The following is a 20,424-nucleotide window of genomic DNA, read 5'->3' on the forward strand; positions in this document are numbered from 1 at the left end:
GCTAATTTTTGTATTTTTAGTAGAGACGGGGGTTTCACTATGTTGGCCAGGCTGGTCTTGAACGCCTGACCTCAAGTGATCCACCCGCCTCAGCCTCCCAAAGCGCTGGGATTACAGGCATGAGCCACTGTGCCCAGCCCTGTATGATGTCTTTTTTAAACCTCCTGCTTGCTGATCAGGAAAACAGCTCAAAATGCAACCATCTCATTTCCCACATTATACATTAAACTTCACTTACTCATTTAGGTCATCCACTTACCCACCTATCTCTACCACCTTAAGGTTGCATTAAGTACCTGCAACATGCAATGCTTTGTCAGAAAGAAATGATACATCTTTTCAGCTTAGGCTAAGATAGGGAAGATGATATACACAAGGGAGGAGTATTTGACCAATCAATGGTTTTTCTCCCTTTTATGGCCATCATAGCATCTAAAGAAGTTTTGAATTTAAATATATTCGACCAGGGAATGCACTTTCTAGTGTACTGATACATCCCCTAACACCAAGCTACTTCACACATGTATATTATCTGCCTGGCCACTAGAAGGCATTTGAACTTTGGACTCCTGAGATAAATGAGTGATAATAGTTCCTTTACAGTTACAAAGTCCTATCACTTACACTATTTCATCTTATCTTTTATTATTCCTATTATAGGGATGAAAAACATTAAGCTCAAAGGGATGATTTCTCCAAGGTCACACAGCCAGTAAATCATGGATCTGGGAGAGGTTATTCTGCATCAACTAGAGAGAATTCAGGTATGAAAATGGAAAGATAAGTAGAAGCACTAGTGGCAAAGGCCTAGAATTGCAAGAAAAATAATTTATATTTTATTTTGTAAACCAAGGAAAGGCAGTAAACAATTTAAATTAGAAGTCAAAAGGGTCATCAAGATCATATTAGAATTTGAGGAGACTTGATAGTGGTACAAAAGAAAGTAGAAAAGATAACTGTTAAACAGGGAGAATAGCTAGGCTATGTCAACAGCCAAGAGACTGAAATGGAACATATATATATGATGAACATATATATATGCATATATATAATGGACATATATAAATGCATATATATATGATGGACATATATATATGAATTTTGACTTCTAATTTAAATTGTGTGTATGTGTGTGTGTGTGTAAGACTAATGGACCTGTTTAAAAACATTCGTTTTGCTTGAAAATAGTAATATTTCCCTGGTCATTCCTAAAAGCCTAGTTAAAAGCATTGACAAAATTTCTGTCTCTAGGATGAATTCACATTCAGCTAGAAAGATTAGCAAGACAGATGGAGGAGACAGACAACAGGACCAGAAATAACTAAACCCTGGCTAATATCTTATTATGTGAGTTACTTATTCCGTCCAAATCATAACTTCCTCTTTTGAAAGGTGAGTATGATAAAACTGTTGTCCTTCAAAAAACTGAGTTCTAACCATGCAAAGGTGACAACTGTGACATTAGTTATTGTTAGTCTACATTATTGACAGTAATAGAGAAAACCCTAAACCTTAACAATACCTGAACTCTGTATTAACCAATTCTATAAAATAACTAGAATAAATCACCAAAATCTATTATCAGTATTTTAAAAGAAAGGTATAAGCATTTTAGTTTATCATTTTTTATTTAAAGAAACATGATCTGATTTACTTTTATATTTAATGTGATGGGAAAAACAATCAGGAAGTACACATAAGTCAGATTATTTTTAAAGTTTCTACAGCTAGCTAAATGTATTAAAACCTATAATTTGTTAATGTAGAAATTAATTTGGCAAGTCCAAATGAGTAATATATTTTATATTAAAGACTTCATATATCAAAAAAATGAACAAGTTCACAACTTGAAGGAAGAACTATTTTTTGATGAACAAGAAAGACTTGGAATTAATTTCTGATCTTTGCCTTAGAAAATGTACCTTTTCCTCGCCATGTACGTAGCCCAAATAATTAATTCTACTCCGTCTATTCTGGCTACACAAGTTATATTTTTTAACTGCTAACTTAATCATATGGCATCTTGTATTATAGCAACTACATCAATTTGCCAATAAGTTACCAGTTTGAGTCAAATTAGTTAATGTCACTTTCTACTTTAGAATTTTAATTGGTATAACTCAAAAAGTATAGGCTTAACACCAAGCCTCAAAACACGTTGATTTCAAACACATTTTTATTAAATTGGTGGGAAAGTAGATGGCTTCTCACTTTCATTTTTAAAGTTTATATAATAGCACAGAGGAGGTGAAGGTATACAAAAATGGATACCAATATGACTTCACTATGGAATCAGTGAAAGTACAAAATTAAAATAACAAGAACCAGTGTTCACCATATGATATTGAAAAAATCTAATTTAAGTAACATTAAAGAGTATAAAGAATGGGAAATGTTCATGAATCATTTATCGAATTTTTAAAACTGAGCACCACATTTTGTACATGTAGTGTTCATGGAAAACCAAACTGATTTCAATCACTTAGGGTACATTATAAAAACAACCTGAACATGTATATTTAGAGATTAAAAATCTTATTAACCTGGAGGTTAATACGAAGATATTTCTGTAAGACATAGAGATAGAATATAGCTTCCATTTAATGCCACTTTTGGGTTACTGCTATCAACACAAAATAAAAGCAGACTCCCATTCTGATCAATATCTGAAACCTAATTCAAATGGTTCTCTTCTTTGTACTACTTACATAGAATGATAGTACAACCCCATGTATTTCAGCCCACCCCTGACTTTTGATTCAAAAATGGATCTATGGTAACAATCATCTAACAACCTCTTAAGTGCTTGTTTTATGAATCTGGCCCTTACTCAAGAAGTTTCATTGAAAAGTCTTTTAATCTCCTTCTGAAAAGAATTTACAGGACTGTATTTAAGTTCAAGTTCAAGGGTATTAAAATGTACAAAGGAGGGTGAAAAAGGTGCTAGGTTATAGATTTTAACTTCTTAACTAGAAAATTGACTCAAAATAGATTTTCTAATTTACAATGAATCAAAAGAGAAAACATTAGACCATAGCAGAAGTGGCACAAATGTATCAAAAACCAAATGAATAAACATTTGAGGAGATTTATTATTAGAAATTGCAATAAATTTTGGAAAGATGAATTGATTTTAGTTAAAAGGTATAACTGACAATTTACTGGGCGGGAAGATGCATTATTTTCCAATTGTTATCCATCTACAGTAAAACTGATTTGTGTCCTATTGTATTTTATGGAAAAGGAGAGTGCAACTTTCAGTGATTTAGATTAAATGTATTAATCATAACCAAGCACTGTGAACTATATATCTACTATTAAAGAGGATTTTTGACATTTAATTCTGTAGCAATATTTTGGCTCTGTACCACTCTTCCTAAATCCAATTCCTGCTACAGTTGGCAGATTTCTCCCTTTTAATTTTATGAGGCTTAAAGTAGCATTTAACCACCCATGCGGTAAATAATGCGGGATTAGAAATATTTAGTGTTTTGTTTCCCTTTCAAGAGTGGTAATCCATCAAATCCAAAAATGTTCTCTAAAATTTTTCTATGTTTTCGGCAATCTGTAATATATGGTATCATAAAAACCATAAAATTAAATAAAATGCATTACATAGCTAGAATAGATCTGCTTTTGTAAAGAACTGCGTTAACCTAAAAAAGCAGGTAAAATTCACTTTCAACCAGAAGCATGAATCCTTATTGCAAAACAAAACAAAATAAAAATTAAAGATTAAAACAGGATATTTAATTAGAATCTTTTAATTTTGTTTCTTCAGGTAATGAATCTTAAGGAGTATGCAAATAATTTCTAAGCAGTTTAACCATTTAATATCTATCTAAACAAGATACTGTTACGAGTATTAGAATAATACAGAACAATTATTTAACATCTAGATGCTCTAGGTACGTGGCTAAGTGCTCCATAAATGTAAAACTAAATTTTAAACTGAATATATCATATGTGATGCATATCTGTTCCCAAGAAACACATTTAACTCATAATTTTTTCACACATGTGAGGCACGAGGCAAAAACGAATTGATTCATCTACAGGAGCTAATATTTCTAATTATAATTTAGAACAGTTACGAAACATTTTTATATTTAACATGTGACCTTAAAAATAATTAACAACTGCTGTTTAAAAAAAGTATATTTTATTATTAAATCAAAATAACCAACAGAAGTAAAACTGACTTTAAACAAAATCAAATTCCAACTTTTAAATTTTAATGTATATGAAATGCTAATTTTGGTTATTAATGATTCCAAATTATTATAATAATCACACTGTAACTTCATGTGGTACTTTGAGATATATCAAAGTAATAAAGTAACCTGTCAAATGAGTAATTATCTATATTTAATCTATATATAAAACAAATGGCCCAGAAATGAGTAAAGTCTGTAATTCACTCAAGACACAGTGATGCTATATATTCATGGTTAGAACATCTAATTTCTTCATACATATTCATATCTTAATTCACTTTTAAAAAAATTCATGATTATAATTGTTATAAAAATAAGTTTATGTCCTCCTAAATGAAATCAAGGATTACTTATTAGAAATAAGATAATCTAAAAAGAAAGTGTGTGTGTGTGCACATGTGTGTAAAGGTACCTTTCCCATATATAAAGTGCCTGCTTTGCCCTCCTTGTCCTTCACAGTGCTACACTGTGGAGCTGGGAGTTATATATTGGGAGAAATAGGATGAAAGAAAATGCATCCAGTCAGCTAGACAGCTGGCACCTTTAAGGAGCATGCCAAAGGAAAGTAAAGGCATTTCAGTAACAAACATATGATTACAGTAAGATGTTAAGGAAAGAGGGTGACTCTGAGATTACGTCCAGTCAAGGAATAAGTTAGATTAATTGGTATTTCCTAAAAACAGTCAATTCCAAAAGTTGAGCAAGCACAGTTTTGAGAAGCTATATGAGGAAGAAGGATTACTGAAGAAGGAACAGGTCTGATATTAGTATATATGAAAGGGGCTCATGCCAAATATGTGGCTTGAATTAAATTTTTTATTTCAATATCATTTATAATTTTAAAGAGTAAACTAAGGATTCAATAGTAAAAAAACCTTTGAATCTTTCCTCAAAAGGGGAACTCAATCAAATTTTGAGACAGGCAACATTGAAAAATTCACAAGTAATGTAAATTTCAAGTCTCAGTGTTTGTAAAAGTAACATTCAAAAAAGCAACATCACTATAGCTCTAGCTGAAAATATGGAAAAAGCGTATTATTCTGAGAATTTTAATTTGCAACAGAACTGGAGTTCAGAGATCTAACTGTGATATTTTCTTTTTTTCTTTTTTTTTTTTGGATGGAGTCTCGCTTTTGTTGCCCAGGCTGGAGTGCAATGGTGCGATCTCAGCTCACTGCAATCTCCGCCTCCTGGGTTCAAGAAATTCTCCTGCCTCAGCCTCCCGAGTAGCTGGGATTACAGGCATGTACCACCACGCTTGGCTAATTTTTGTATTTTTAGTAGAGAAAGGGTTTTGCCATGCTGGCCAGGCTGGTCTCGAACTCCTGACTTCAAGTGTTCCACGCATCTCAGCCTCCCAAAGTGCTGGGATTACAAGCATGAGCCACCGCACCCGGCCGATCCTTCTTAATGTAGGTAACTCTTTGAAAATCTGTTTGTGAACCCATAAAATGGATCCTATAAAGGTGCTCCTTATAAAACATTAAGTGTTATTCAAATATTTACTGTTGTCACTAACCTTTAAAATATATATATATAAAAGAAAACTGACAGGTAACAGAATAATTTACTTTTTAATAAACTTGAGAAAGAAAAAACCTACATGTCACAGTAAGGACCTTTTAACATAACTTAAATCAAAAGATACCAAAGAACAGGAGAGAAAACATTAAGTGGGGTGAAGTGGTAGAAGAAAGAATTGATAGAAGGAAGGATGAAGAGTATCTTTACATTATGAAAAATGATAACATTGAAAAATAAAACACACTTACAATTCAAAAGATTTAATTTCACAAACCAAACTCAGAATAATGACTTGCCCAGTATATTCATTAAATTGACCAAAATATCTGGCTGAGATATATTATTTTAGTAGGCAATTAGGTCTATCCAATTTTTAAAAAATTAATTGGAAATATATATTTTACCCTTACAAGGAATGCTGTATAGCTTGATGGTTAAGTCCTTGGGAAATTGGCCACAGGGTAGCGTTAAAATCCTGTGACCTTGAACAAGTCATTTAAGGCATTTGTCCCTCAGTTTCCTGGTCTATAAGATGGAGAGGAGATAATATTGACCTAATTAGGCTTTTTGTGAACATTAAATGATTTGATATACATAAAAAGATTAGAATAACACCTGGCAATTAATAAGAACTCAATAAATGTTAGCTATTATAATGAATAGTAATCAAATATTTCTGCCCTTTTATATTAGTTTAACACAAAAGCTGATATGAAAAATAATTTAATAATATTCTATAATGAAATATTATACTGCCAAACGAATGAAAATATAGGTATGATTTAGAATCTCTCCGTCATTTTTTAGAAGTGTAAAAAGCAAGGTTAAAGTCACAGAAGCTCTATTTGTACAGATGAGTATGGAAGGGACTGGGCATAGGGAAGGACTTCCTACTGGATACTTTCTGTCTATCTGAATTTTAAAACCTGTGTATTTATTATTTTAAAATAATGATAATTAAAAGAAAAGAACACTAGCTAGGACTTCCCAGGAAACATAACACATTGATCATATATTTATTTCAGCTTCCTCCCAAAGCCCAATTAAAATCAATAGAATAAAAAGGTACAACTCCACAAGGACAAAGAGAATAGGAATAAGATACCAATAGACAAAATATGTCAACAGGCCAGGTGTGGTGGCTCATACCCGTAATCCCAGCACTAAGGCTAAGGCGGGAGGATCACTTAAGGCCAGGAGTTCGAGAACAGCATGGACAACATAGCAAGACCCCTGTCCCTACCAAAAAAAAAAAAAAATTAAAGATTAGCTGGGCATGGTGGTCAGTGTCTATAGTACTAGCTACTCAGGAGGCTGAGGCAGGAGGATCACTTGAGCTCAGGAGTTCCAGGCTGCAGTTAGCTATGAGGGAACTACTGCACTATAGCCTGGGCAACAGAGTGAGACTCTTGTCTCTTAAAAAAAAAAAAAAAAAAACGGCAAAATCACAGAAGATGAAAATCAAACGGATGGGAGGCTGACCGCCCAGCTTCTTCTATATGCAACAGGGTGGGGAGAGGGTAGCAATAAAAAACAAGCTGACTGAAACACCAGACTCCAGAAAAGTTCACAAATTGGAGGCTCTAGATACCTCTTAAACAGGCAATTCATGGATAGTCTATTTTTTAAAAAGTTGATCTCCAGATCCCATTTCTCAGCCCATCCAGTCATATATTACAACTTCTACCCTATATCCCACCAGAAGCTCAAAACTGATTATATGAAAATGTTAAACTAGAAAGGGGCCATTCCTACAAAGCTCATGATACCCTTTTACTAAACTCAGGAAAATTCAGTGAAAGTCTGCACAATGAATGCTCCCTGTCCTTGTTTATAACAAGAATGTTGGCTAGTGGACTCCATTCTATCCCCACCCCAAATAACAAAGGCATATCGTTCTCTCTGCAACTTGTCACAGGGAAATCCGTATGGATAGCAACACATACAGATCCCCCAACCAAAAGGTCTAGCAAGCCCTGCATCTGCACACTAGGCATCCAATCATGTTTTTAATGTGCTGTCAACTGGGACTGTATAGGCTATCATTTCATGAAGCACATAAAAGGGCAAAATTAAAACAATGAAAACCTTGGAAACTAATATTTTTCAGAAAGAATGTTGTTACTTAAAGTTACACTGGCAATATAACTAGTGGCGGAAAACTGCCTATAAAACATAGGGTCGGTGGGCGCAGTGGCTCACATATGTAATCCAAGCACTTTGGTAGGCTGAGGTGGGAGGATTACTTGAAATCAAGAGTTTAAGACCAGCCTGGCCAACATATCGAAACCCTGACTCTACTAAAAATACAAAAAAATTAGCTAAGTGTGGTGGTGCATGCCTGTAATCCCAGCTACTCGGGAGGCTGAGGCACAAGAATCACTTGAACCTGGGAACTGGAGGTTGCAGCAAGCCAAGATCGCACTATTGCACTCAAGCCGGGGCCACAGAGCCAGATTCTGTCATGAAAACAAAACAAAACAAAAAACCATAAGGTCATACCCGGTAAATAACCATCAACATTAAAAAAAAAATTTTTTTTTTTTTTTGAGACAGAGTCTCGCTCTGTTGCCCAGGCTGGATGGAGTGTAGTGGCGCAGTCTTGGCTCACTGCAACCTCTGCCTCCTGGGTTCAAGCAATTCTCCTGCCTCAGCCTCCCAAGTAGCTGGGATTACAGGTGCCTGCCACAGGTACCTGCCACCACGCCTGGCTAATTTTTTGTATTTTTAGTAGAGATGGGGTTTCACCATGTTGGCCAGGCTCGTCTCAAACTCCTGACCTCGTGATCCGCCCGCCTCGGCCTCCCAAAGTGCTGGGATTACAGGCATGAGCCACTGCTCCCAGCCTAAAAAAATATTAAACACATACAATGGGCTAATAGCTCCCATCATTGGAGCTACTGTATGTGCTAACAGAACTCCCATCATTGGGTAGGCATAGTTAAAGTAAGCAGATGGTTAACAGTATAAAATACTAGGTTATCCGTGAATTAATTAATGAGTGGCAGAGACAGAAGATATAATGCCATTTCAGATAACACAGTGACCTCAAAAGTGTGAAGAGTTGGGGAAGGTTTTGAGAAAAAGTTATAGAATTGAACTGATACCTGAAGGACACGAATCTAGCAGGAAGCAGTGAGGGATACACTGTTGTGAACAGAGGTGTAAAATACACGGATATGGTTGAATATGAGAAGGCTGGAGAAAGAGTGGGGGCACTGAGAACATAACACCATCTGGAAAGGAGTGAAGTATTATAGGTCATAGGTGAAGAGTGAAAATAGAAAAGAACAAATCTGAATTTTATGAAGACGGTAATGGAAACTATTTCTTGGCACAGGAGTGACATCAGCATAACCACACTTTAGAAATGTTTACTTGGAGTTATGTGTGATATGGATTACAGGTAGGAAAATCAAAAGACAGACCAGGGAGGAGGTTATAAAAATGTAAGGCTATGAGATACTACACCAGGGTAGTGACAGATGAAATTGAAAAGAAGGGGCTGCGATGACAGATAAAGAAATAAGGCTCAGACTTGTCTAGATGTGGCAAGAGTGGAGGCAGACAAAGATAACACATAAAACCAAATGTTACAGTGAAGGACCAAAACCCACTTAGGATCAATGCTTCCCTTAACAAATGTTAGGTCTCTTTCTTTGCTCCCCTTTTCCCAATTAATTTTCAGTAACCAAACTGTAAGGTACTTGAGGACAAATTTTGTATCCCCAGCCCCTTGAACAATGAAGACATCCTAAGTCTTCATGACATGTGCATACAACTGAACCAAAAACTTTATAGTTGAAAACACAATTAGGCAAGACATCAAGTTTCTGAGTCAAATGTAACATATACATATTTATTCATCTGACAAATGATATAAAATACTTTTGTGAATTTTTTATAAAGTATTTTTGTGAATTGAAAAATTAGAAGAATTTATTAAGGATATATGTAAATGAGATAAAATGAGATGAAATCTAAGTAATAAACATTTAGTTTTTAAAGAACAGTTTCTAGACTGAATACTTCAAAATCGATTCAAATCTAAAACACCTCAAAAAAACCAAGCAGATACCATTAAATGTTACTACATAGTTACATGTCACTTAAAGATAAACACTCCTGCAAGTTCAGAATTGTATGGACCTGGAATACTTCAATAGTAAACTGTCTATGACCAAATATGAGATTTAAATATGAAGTTCTAAGAGGAAGATTAATGGCACAAGTCATTACTCCTTTGGTATGGAAAAAAAAATAATCAAATTGCCCCCATTAAGTACTGGTCAGTGTTTCAGATAATTGGGACTGAACAACAAAAATTTTACAAGTTTTATTGGCTTAAAACATACATAAGTACCTGTTGGCATCTCTGGTTTATCAGAATCCCCTTTCCTGGATGACAGTCAACAAATAACTGGTTGGCATCTTCTAACTATAGTAAAGAAAACTCCTATCTAGATGATTTCATTATGAATTTTCAGTTCTTCAAATTCACCTTCAGTTGGAGGACTTGCAGGTGACTTCCGTATAGAAAGTGCTTGTTAAATATTATTTGGAAGTGTTCTACCCATCACTGATTTTGAACTTTTCTGATATTAGATATCTGACATATCTGAAGGGAAAGTAGAAAACCGAAATTTATAGACCATCAGAATAATTGTATCAGCAACATAAAAGGCAGAAAAACAGAGTAGGAGCTTCCAAGAAAGTAAAATGTTTGCAGCATTTCTGTTTCCCTGATTTTGATTTTTAAAAAATAATAATAATGGGGACTATGGCAATGTCATCACCATTTTAAAAGACAACTAAAAAAAAGGGTTGCATCTTTATCTGTGAAGTCAAATGGTTACAAATCAGCAGCCTTAATTTTGAAAGAAAGAGCATTTTAAAACAATTTTCAAAGGTTTGTTAGGATACAAAAAAGAGAAGTTTTAAAATGATGATCATAGTCTAAGACGTATTTTTAGAAAACCTCACATTTGCAAATCCAATGTTTTTAAAGACATTCATTAAAAAGTCCATAGATCACATATATCTCGAAAACAAAACAGTAAAATAAGCCATTTCTTTACTAATAAAGGAATGACTTAAGAATTTGTATGCAAATACTAAAGTGAGAAAAATAAAACGCAGAAAGCATGGTATTTCATGCATTTTTAAAAAGCTAATAAAAAGACTAGTTGTACTGCATAATATTTAAGTAGCCATGAAAGCAGAAGAGTAAACTGGTAAACTCTGTAGTGAAGTTCTTACATATTAAATTTCAGGACATACATTATGATGAAATCTAAAGGGAACATTCAAAATGCTATATAAATATTTAGCATCTGTAAACTTTCTTTAAAAAAATCATTCATAAGTTACAAAGAAACGATACATGTTTGAGGTGATGGACATCGTAATTAATCTGATTTATTACATATTGCTTACGTGTTTCAAAATATCACATTACCCCATAAATATGTATAATTATTACTGTCTCAATTAAAAAAATAAACATAAAGGCAAAAAAAAAAAAAAAAATTCAGAAGCATTAGTAGTAAAGCTGTACCTGGTAAACAAAAGTGCCTTTTTTGCTATTCACAAGCCTATCCATACTGACATTTAAAAGCTTTGGGCAATCTGATCAGGAATCAGGAAAGATGGCTAAAACCCATCCCACCAACTTCTTGAATGAACAGGTATGAATAATGTTCATTCAGTAATGAATAATGAACACACTTGCTCCTTTCCCCAGTTGTTATAAGGGCAATTAGAAGAAAGGCACTAGACTGTCCAAGGCTGTCCAAGGCTGAAAATTCCAGCCTGCAAATCATATTCTCTCCAATCAACTTCATATCCTATAATTCTCTAACACTTACCCTGCTTAATTTTCTCCATGTCCATTTTTATTTCCTTATTCTCCTCCCAACCTCCACCAGGTTTATTTTTATTCATTAAAATGTAAGCTTCAAGAGATCATATCTAACTTGTTCATCACTAACACCCGAGGCCCAGCAGTATCTGATACTGGTATTACCTAGTATCAAAAATCTTTGTTAAATGAGTAGATGTCATGCAAGAGTTGATCAGAATATCAGGTCCAGTAAAAATTTAAGGGTTCATTCTAGTCCATGGATCCTACCTACTGTAGAATAGGCATGGATCTTAGCCTCCTGATATAGTCTTAACTTGTAATTACCTAATGTACTCTCTATACTGCTGTCCATGTAATCTTTTAAAAAACAAATCTGATAATTCTTAACCCCTTGGAGATTACATGGGTTCAAATGCATTCCTGTGGACCACAACGTCCATAAAAGCACCTAACCCATGCCTACATTTTCAGCCAAACCCTTCCTGCTACACACCACTCCACACAAGCATATCTTATATCTCAGTAATACTGGATTCATGGTTTCCTGAATACCCCATGCTGTTTCAAACTTAATCCTTGACCATGCCTTTCTGTTTGCCAATTTCCCTCCCCATCAGTTGGTAAGCTCTAACTCATTCTCAAAGTCTCAGCTAAAAAGATCAACCTCCTTTAAAAGGCTTTCCCAGAGTTTTGCTAAGTTACATGAGAAAGGAGGGGAAAGGAATATAAGAAATACAGAGAATATAATCACAGCTGAACTAAAATAGCAATGTGACAACTATGAGGCACGTTGTAAAACAGGTTGGAGAGATAATGAGGGACCATGGAGGTCAGCCAGGGAGAACAAGCTGAAACAGAGCAAGCAAGCAGACCAGAAGGTGCTAGAATTAGATCAGCAAAAAGGTACTATAGACTACCTGAGAAACATACAAAGGGAAGAAAGGGTGAAAATGGAGGACTGGGTTCCAGTGATTAATCTGATAGAAGCAGTAAAACATTTCATTATCATTTTTATTATGGCACACATCTTGATTGTGCTTGCCATTCAAGATACAAAGGATGCTTGTGAGTATTTCGAAAATAACTCACACTTTGTAACCAGGCATTTTGTAACCAAGAAATGAAGACTACTTTACGAAGAGAATTTATTTATATTTATTAATATTAGCAACATGACAGAAATATAACTTCCAAATCGTATTAATTTTGGCTTGTCAAAGGAAGAACACGTAATAAACTGTTTAAGTTGTAAACATTAATGTATATTATAGATATGTTAATAAGATTAATGAAAAAATATGTATAAATAGCCTGTAGAAAAGTGTCTGGCACATAGTAAGTAAGCATCATTGTGTCTAATTACCAAAATACTAACATTCACTTTGCAAGGTTCCATATTTCTGAAGCATCACAAACCCAAATGACAATGAAGTCTATGAAGTCAAGCCAATTCAAAGACTAAGTTATCAGAGAAGCAAGAACCAATATTTTAAATATACGGAAAAATATATGTTGTCAATTTTGGTAACATTAAAATACCAAGATTCAACACCTGTTTATATAGCTTTTCCTAAAGGGTTTTCAAGACTAAATATGGAGAATATAATACACATTAAAATACTGTTAATTAAATGAACAAATATACTACTGTATTGGCACTATTTAAATTTGTAAATATCTGCTCTTTTAATAAAGCATAATACAATAAAAATATCAAGACAGACATCATTTAATAGAACTGAATGAAAAATTATTCAAGTCATATTTTCAAATAACTATGGATATTAAATTTTTATGATATCAAATCTACAGTTGTAAATGACATCAAAATAGAGAATTTATTTATTTATTTATTTGTTTATTTTTACTTTTTTGAGATGGAGTCTCACTCTGTTGCCCAGACTGGAGTCCAGTGGCATGATCTCCGCTCACTGCAACCTCCACTTCCTGAGTTTAAGTGATTCTCCTGCCTCTGCCTCCCTAGTAGCTGGGATTACAGGCACATATCACCATGCCCTGCTAATTTTTGTATTTTTAGTAGAGACGGGGTTTCACCATGTTGGCCAGGCTGGTCTTGAACTCCTGACCTTAGGTGATCCATCTGCCTTGGCCTCCCAAAGTGCTGTGATTATAGGTGGGAGCCACCGTGCCTGGCCCAAAATAGAGAATTTTGAATCAAAGAGACTGTATTAAAATGTCTTTTGTAAAAGAAATATTTATTATAATTCTATTAAGTTGTATCTTTCTAAGATACAGAATCAAGTTATCTCAAAATAAGTTATTTAAAAAAGTGTCAGTTTCTGGCCGGGCACAGTGGCTCACGACTGTAATCCTATCAAGTTCCCTTATGTAAATCAACTGCATTTTAAATGGCCCTTCTGGCCTAGTGTGATGGATCATGCCTGTAATCCCAGCACTTTGGGAGGCTGAGGCCAGTGGATCACCTGAGGTTAGGAGTTCGAGACCAGCCTAGCCAACATGGCGAAATCCCGGCTCTACTAAAAATACAAAAATTAGCTGGCGTGGTGGCAGGCATCTGTAGTCCCACCTACTGGGGAGGCTGAGGCAGGAGAATCGCTTGACCCTGGGAGACAAAGGTTGCAATGAGCTGAGATCTGCCACTGCACTCCAGCCTTGGCAACACAGCAAGGCTCTGTCTCAAAATAAAATAAAATAAAATAAATGGCCCTTCTGTTGTAAAAGGCTATAAAGTAGACTAAATATTCCTACTCTAGTTTCCTAACAAAAGTTGAGCAAGACATACAGAGTAAATCATTATAGTATGATTGTCATTAACAAAATGCCACTCATGTCATCCTGGTTTTCTATGACTTCACAGAAGAAAATACAATATTCTTTTTCTCCTATAGAATGAATTGACTCAAGATTCTAAACAGATACAAATTATTGTGTTCAGGGTTTTTGTATAGTGAATGCAAACAGTATGCTTATTTGTACAGCATGATAAATTGGATTAAGAGCTAATGTTCACATTTTTTTCAGATTTCTGAACTTGATAAACATGTATAAATAGTCAATTAAATCAGATTCATTTTCTTTGGCAGAATAACCACCAATACCAGCACCAATGTATTCTTATTCCAACTGTACAGAAAAGTGGACTGAGGCAATTATAAAACTTTTAAACAAATTCCTATCACAATTGTGTAAAATTTCTATGTAATATTTATGTTGGCCTTCAACAACTGTGTTTTAAGCTGAGTCATTTATTTCCTGATCTTTCAAAAGACTACACAATTTGAAGGAGGATTTTCAGTAGACCAATGTAACACCTGTTGTAAGACCATTAATTCAAATCAAAAAAGAATTTTAAAAAGCTCTGACCTACAAAAAACACTACTTTTTTAGGATGCATAGGAATAGGATCTATCTTGGCTATCTGGAATGTATGCTTACATAAGGTTACTTGCATTCACTTTATAGGTCCTATATCCCACAACTAATTCTGGCATCATTATTCTGAGGAATATTATTCTGAATTGAGTTTAATGCACAAACTATGGAAATATAAGAGATTCGGGCTGAATCTCCTGGATAATAGCCTCCACATATCCCTTGAAATTAATTACCATTGGCTTCATTCTCCTAAAAGTGGGGAATAAGAGATGCTAGTTAGCTGGGTTTTAACAAACTGGTACTTTACTACGATGGCAACAGTAATTCCTCTCAACACAAAAATCTCAGGACTCTGTTTGCATGCACATGAGCATAATTAATTTAAAAAATCAGATAGGTGAAGTAGATCAGGACCCAAATCTCCTGAACAGTATAGGTTCAGGAATAGCTATTAGGCCTTCTCCCTCCATCACTTAAGCTATTCATTTAGCTTAAATGATGGAGGGAGAAGGCCTATGTGCTCTGTGGTCAGGAGAAGAGTTTAGAGCAGTTTCTCAGTTTGCAATTAAGTTTTGAGATTTAGTGGAGTGGCTGTCAACCTAAAATTTATTTGAAACTATGATTCACAGAGCATATTAAAGAAAGAGGCCAGTTCAAATATAAAAGAGGTATAAAAGAAACATAAAAGAATGCCATATAAAGTGCTTTAAATATTAAATGTAAAGGCAAATTTTATATAAAATATGAACAAGCCAGTTGCGGTGCTTCACGCCTGTAATCCCAACACTCTGAGAGGCTTGAGCCCAGGAGTTTGATACCAGCCTGGACATCATGGCAAAACCCCATCTCTACTAAAAATATAAAAATTAGCCAGACATGTTGGTGCATGCCTGTAGACCCTGCTACTCAGGAGGCTGGGGTGGGAGCATTGCTTGAGCCTGGGAGGTCACAGCTGCAGTGAGCCTTGATTGTGCCACTGCACTCCAGCCTGGGCAACAGAGCAAGACCCATCTCAAAAAAAACGAAATACCAGAAAAGTTTAAGGTCCACAATTCTGCACTTTGACTCATGATACAAATGTTCTCTAAGTCCCAGCTGTTGTGTTTAATATATCTAATAATAGTAACTATCATTTATTTAATATATATTATGCACCAGAGATGGTGCTGGGCCCATTATGCATACACAATCTCATTTAAAAACCTGACGACACTTATGCAAACGTTAAGTATTGTTGGTATTTAACAAAAGGAGGTTCAAAATGTAACTACAACTAAAAAGAAGAATCAGAGTGTGGATTCACAAAGGTCTGACTTCAAAATCTATAAATTTTCTGCAATATCACTTTGCTCTCTATAAAACTAAATACAGTCAATCTCGTTCCCATTGTGGATTCCGTATTTTTAAGTCAGCCTGCCTGCTAAAATTTATTTGTTAACCCCAAAATCAATACTCACAATTTCTGACTTTTGTAGTCATTCAGTAACATGTACAGAGCAGTGAAAAATGTTGAGTTGCCCGACATACACGTGCATTCCTACCAGAGGTCAGTCAGGTGACTTTCTTCCTACTCGTTTAAACTATCATACTGTAAACATATGTCCCTTTTGTAGTCTAAATTAGTACCAGATTTTTTTTTGAATTGTTGTGCTTTTTGTGGGTGATTATTCTGTTTCAAATAGCCCCTTGTATAGAGCTGAGAAATGCCATCTAGTGCTCCTAAGTGCAAGAAGGCTGGGATGTGCCTTATAGAGAAAAGACTTGATAAGCTTTGTTCAGACATAAGTTATAGTGCTATTGGCCATGAGTTCGATGTTAGTAAGTCAACAATATATATTAAATGTCTCTAAACACAAACATAAACAAAACAAGGTTATCTATTGATCAGTTGGTGAAAATGTTGTGACCAGAGGCTTCCAGGAACCTAACCCTGGCTTTCCCTTAGGAGCCATGATTCAGTATTCCCTAATTCAATGTTTTCAGCAAGCGTATAGAATACAATTATGGCAAATAGTCAGAATCAACTATAATACAACTGAAAACTTTCCCCCAAAAAATGTTTACATTGATATTTCAGTAAAAGATTCTTCCTCTGTCATTTCCTTCAAAGATACTACATCATTATATTTATGCAGTCATCATTCATCTGCTTAAGAAACCTTTTGTTGGCCTTCTGTTTAATGGGTTGCAGCTCCATGTGTTTTACTTTGCTCAGAAAATTAATCTCTCTTAAAAACAATCTGGCTTTCCAGTGTGAAAGTTTAAGGCAATTAAATTTCACTTCTTATTACCAGATGTCATGGATACTGTGTAAAGATGACTGTTTTGTGAGATTATGATTTTTAAAACTAGATATTATAGTTATACATAATATAAACAGCATAAGCAACAACAACAACAACGAAAACTTAGCAAATGAAATCAGAGAAATAGCAGCACAAACTGGAACTCTTACCTTTCTTGCCCAAGTCAGAGATTTTATTGAAAAAAAAAATTACAGTACTTAAAAATTCAAACAAGGACAATTCAGGGTTGAAAGAAAGAAAACCCGAAGGAGTCCATTGTCTTCAGTAAAGTTTTAAATACAAAAAACATAGACCAGAAAAACAGCTTATGGCCTAATGCACTAGTTCCATGATAAACACACATATATAGTATGTCTCCATCAAGTGAAACTTAATCACCTTTTTACAATTTAGAGAGGGAAAGCAGCTTCTAGTATGGTTAAGCCATGTATCATCACTACCATGAAGCTAGCCTATCAGTTGTAATAGCTTCTATAAAATACCACAGTGAGATTGCAATAAGCCTAGAAAATGGGCTACAAATCCCAGCTATGCTCAAGCAAGCAGTGAACCAAAAATAAAAATAGGTAAAACTGAACCAAGAACTAGATAGCATTCATCTAGATTCATGATTGATAAGGCAAAGTTCATAGGCCAAGGTTTTAAAGTGACTTATTCAGATCTAAAAGACAGTCATTATACAAAATAAAACAAAAGCATTTATGTAATTCAGAAAAAAAACATGAATTTTCACTCCAAAGACATAGCACAGAAAAGCTTACTTACAATTACCAACACCACACTATTGTACCTTTAAATATCACTTTAAATATGCAAAGGTAAAGAGACTCAAAGTTGCATTTTACCATTTTTAATCTCTCCAAATTAGACAAGCAATCTAAAAGGAGATGTCACACATTCCTGCTTAATGCATTTGCTGAAATCTTTCAGACTTTAAAAACTTTAGGTAAAAGCAATGGCAACTTGAAGTTTCTTTTCCAATCATATTTAAGTTAGCCATTAAATGCTGAATTAACAATTAATCCATACAATAATATAAAAATACACATATTAAATCACATTGTTTTTCATTATTGAAGCTTAATAAAAATATCATTTTAATATAACCATTTCGAAGAACTCAAATGGCTGAACTTATTATAGTGTCTAAATTATACCATCAATAGAAACATTACATTTTCCCCCCAGTTGGTGAAAATGAGCTCATGCAAGTATTTCTGACACTCACAGTGACACATATGGTCTGCCATTCTAAAGATGTACAAGCAGCTCTCACTTTTAAACATGACAATATGATTCAGAATCACACAGCATTTGTTAAAAATACCAGCTTTCACATGTTTCATTAAGCTCTAAACCAAAATAATAATTTTGATATGTTTCAGGTATCAGACAAAGCAGATAACTTAAAAGGTAAATGATTCTACTAGTGCAGACTAGTTATCACTGTGGCTAATTTAAAACGAGGATGATTTTTGCAGTACAATGAAAGCTACACTATAAAATACAATGAGTTTGCAATACAGAGCAGATTACCCAAGTAGAAAGGAAGCTGAACAAAATACAAACGCCAGCAAAGATTATCAACCTTACCTACTACTCATCTTAGCCCTTGTTAAAATACCCTGAGTAAAATGCAAATATTTTAAATAATGCTGGTTATATAAGACTTCTCTAAAAATGAACCATAAATGTCAATGCATCATGATTTTTATTTACAACAGTCAGATATGTAAAAAGTAATTCTTAATCAGTCACAATATAAACATTAAGGAATACTTGTCGATCTGGAAGTTTAAAATTTTCTAGCTTTGTTAGCATTTTGGCAAAGCAAGTATACATAAACGGATTCAATGTAAAAAAAAACCATAAAAGAGAAAAATATATAATTTACAGTAGTTTCTATCCACCCTGGGCCAACCTAAATCCCTAGAAAGCCTCCCCAGTCAGGTTCACTTCTGACTAAAAGGAAGAATACCAGTCCTCCAGCAAAAACAGCCCCATCTTTTCATCAAAGAGGCTCTCACTTCAGTGATATTCCTCCAGGGAAGAGGACAGGAGCCAGGTTCCCTCGAATGTCAATCCCCAGATGTTCAAAACGTAACTAATTTATTAGCATTAGAAGATTTGGTTTATAGGGGAATCTCACTGGTCCAGTTTGTAGCCTACAAAAAAATGGATTATTTTTAAGTTTAACATTAGAATATGAATAAAGGATGAGGATGTGGCTTTTTATTCCATAGAAATGGAAACATTTCCAAACATGACAATTACACAAAAAAAGTATGCCTACCATTGAAGTTGGAGTCCCTCCAGATTTTTTAATATTCTTTGAAGACATTCCATGAAGGCGACTGAGTCTAGCTTGGAAACCTGTAAAATCAAAGTACTCAATTTAGAAGTTTTCTATGATCACTGAAGCATAGAAGAAAAGGAGGATCCTATCAATAGAGAAAGAAAAGTAAGTTGGTGGTGGCAGTGAATGCCACGAATATTATTTGGGAAAATGCAAAACTCACACTTAAAAAAACTGAAGCAATGCCTAGCAAAGTACTAACGCAGTCAGCACTTAACTAACCAGTGTTCAATCACTAGAGTAATAAATACCCATTTTCTTTTTCCGAATTAATATTCTTATCATTTCAACATTTTCTCAATGAGCCTAGCAAGAAAGCAAGTCAATTTTTCTAATAATTTGAAAGCATGATAAATGTAGTAGCTATATTAGTGGCCAATATGTTTCTTTACAGCATCTTGTGTTTACATTCTCTAATTTCCACTTTATCTTATCCTCCTTGAATGAATATTCCTGGACTGACCTTAAACCCATTATATCTACCAGGGAGCCAGTGCTACTGACCTCTTCTGCTTGGGTGTGACATAAGGGGAAAAGAACCAGTTAAGATACTTTCAAAGACAGGATCTGGTACATTTTTGTCTAGCTCAGTAGGATCTTCCTTTTCCCACCAGGGCACAACTCCAGTGATACCACATGCTCCACCTGATTCCTTTTCGTAGAACCAGTCACTCTGTTCATCATCACCTGTGCAAATACAAGAAACCCCCCCCACCAAACACTCAGTTTTATCATCCAGTTACACAATTAGTCTTGTCAGGTACTAAAAATACAAGATGGCAGTTAAATTTGAATTTAAGA

General features: G+C 34.5%; 1 protein-coding gene across 6 annotated transcripts in view; it reads right to left on the minus strand.

The window, feature by feature from the left end:
- The window catches only part of GPATCH2 (G-patch domain containing 2), a 201,763-nt gene that overhangs the window by 161,386 nt on the left and 19,953 nt on the right, over positions 1–20,424 (minus strand). For 5 of the 6 annotated variants that reach the window (XR_008677486.2, XM_004028411.4, XM_055379546.2 and 2 more), the window contains exons 4-5: positions 20,128–20,310; positions 19,561–19,640 (exon numbers count right to left, since the gene is read on the minus strand). Coding sequence is in view for 5 of the 6 variants with exons in the window: in XM_004028411.4 (XP_004028460.2) it covers positions 19,561–19,640; positions 20,128–20,310 (263 nt within the window). In the remaining variant the exon portion in view is untranslated. Of the gene's footprint in view, positions 1–17,417; positions 19,433–19,560; positions 19,641–20,127; positions 20,311–20,424 lie in introns of those variants that run through there. The other variant, XM_019030570.4, reaches the window with a different exon arrangement.

The sequence above is a fragment of the Gorilla gorilla genome, chromosome 1, assembly GCF_029281585.2.
Source record: "Gorilla gorilla gorilla isolate KB3781 chromosome 1, NHGRI_mGorGor1-v2.1_pri, whole genome shotgun sequence".
NCBI lineage: Eukaryota > Metazoa > Chordata > Mammalia > Primates > Hominidae > Gorilla > Gorilla gorilla.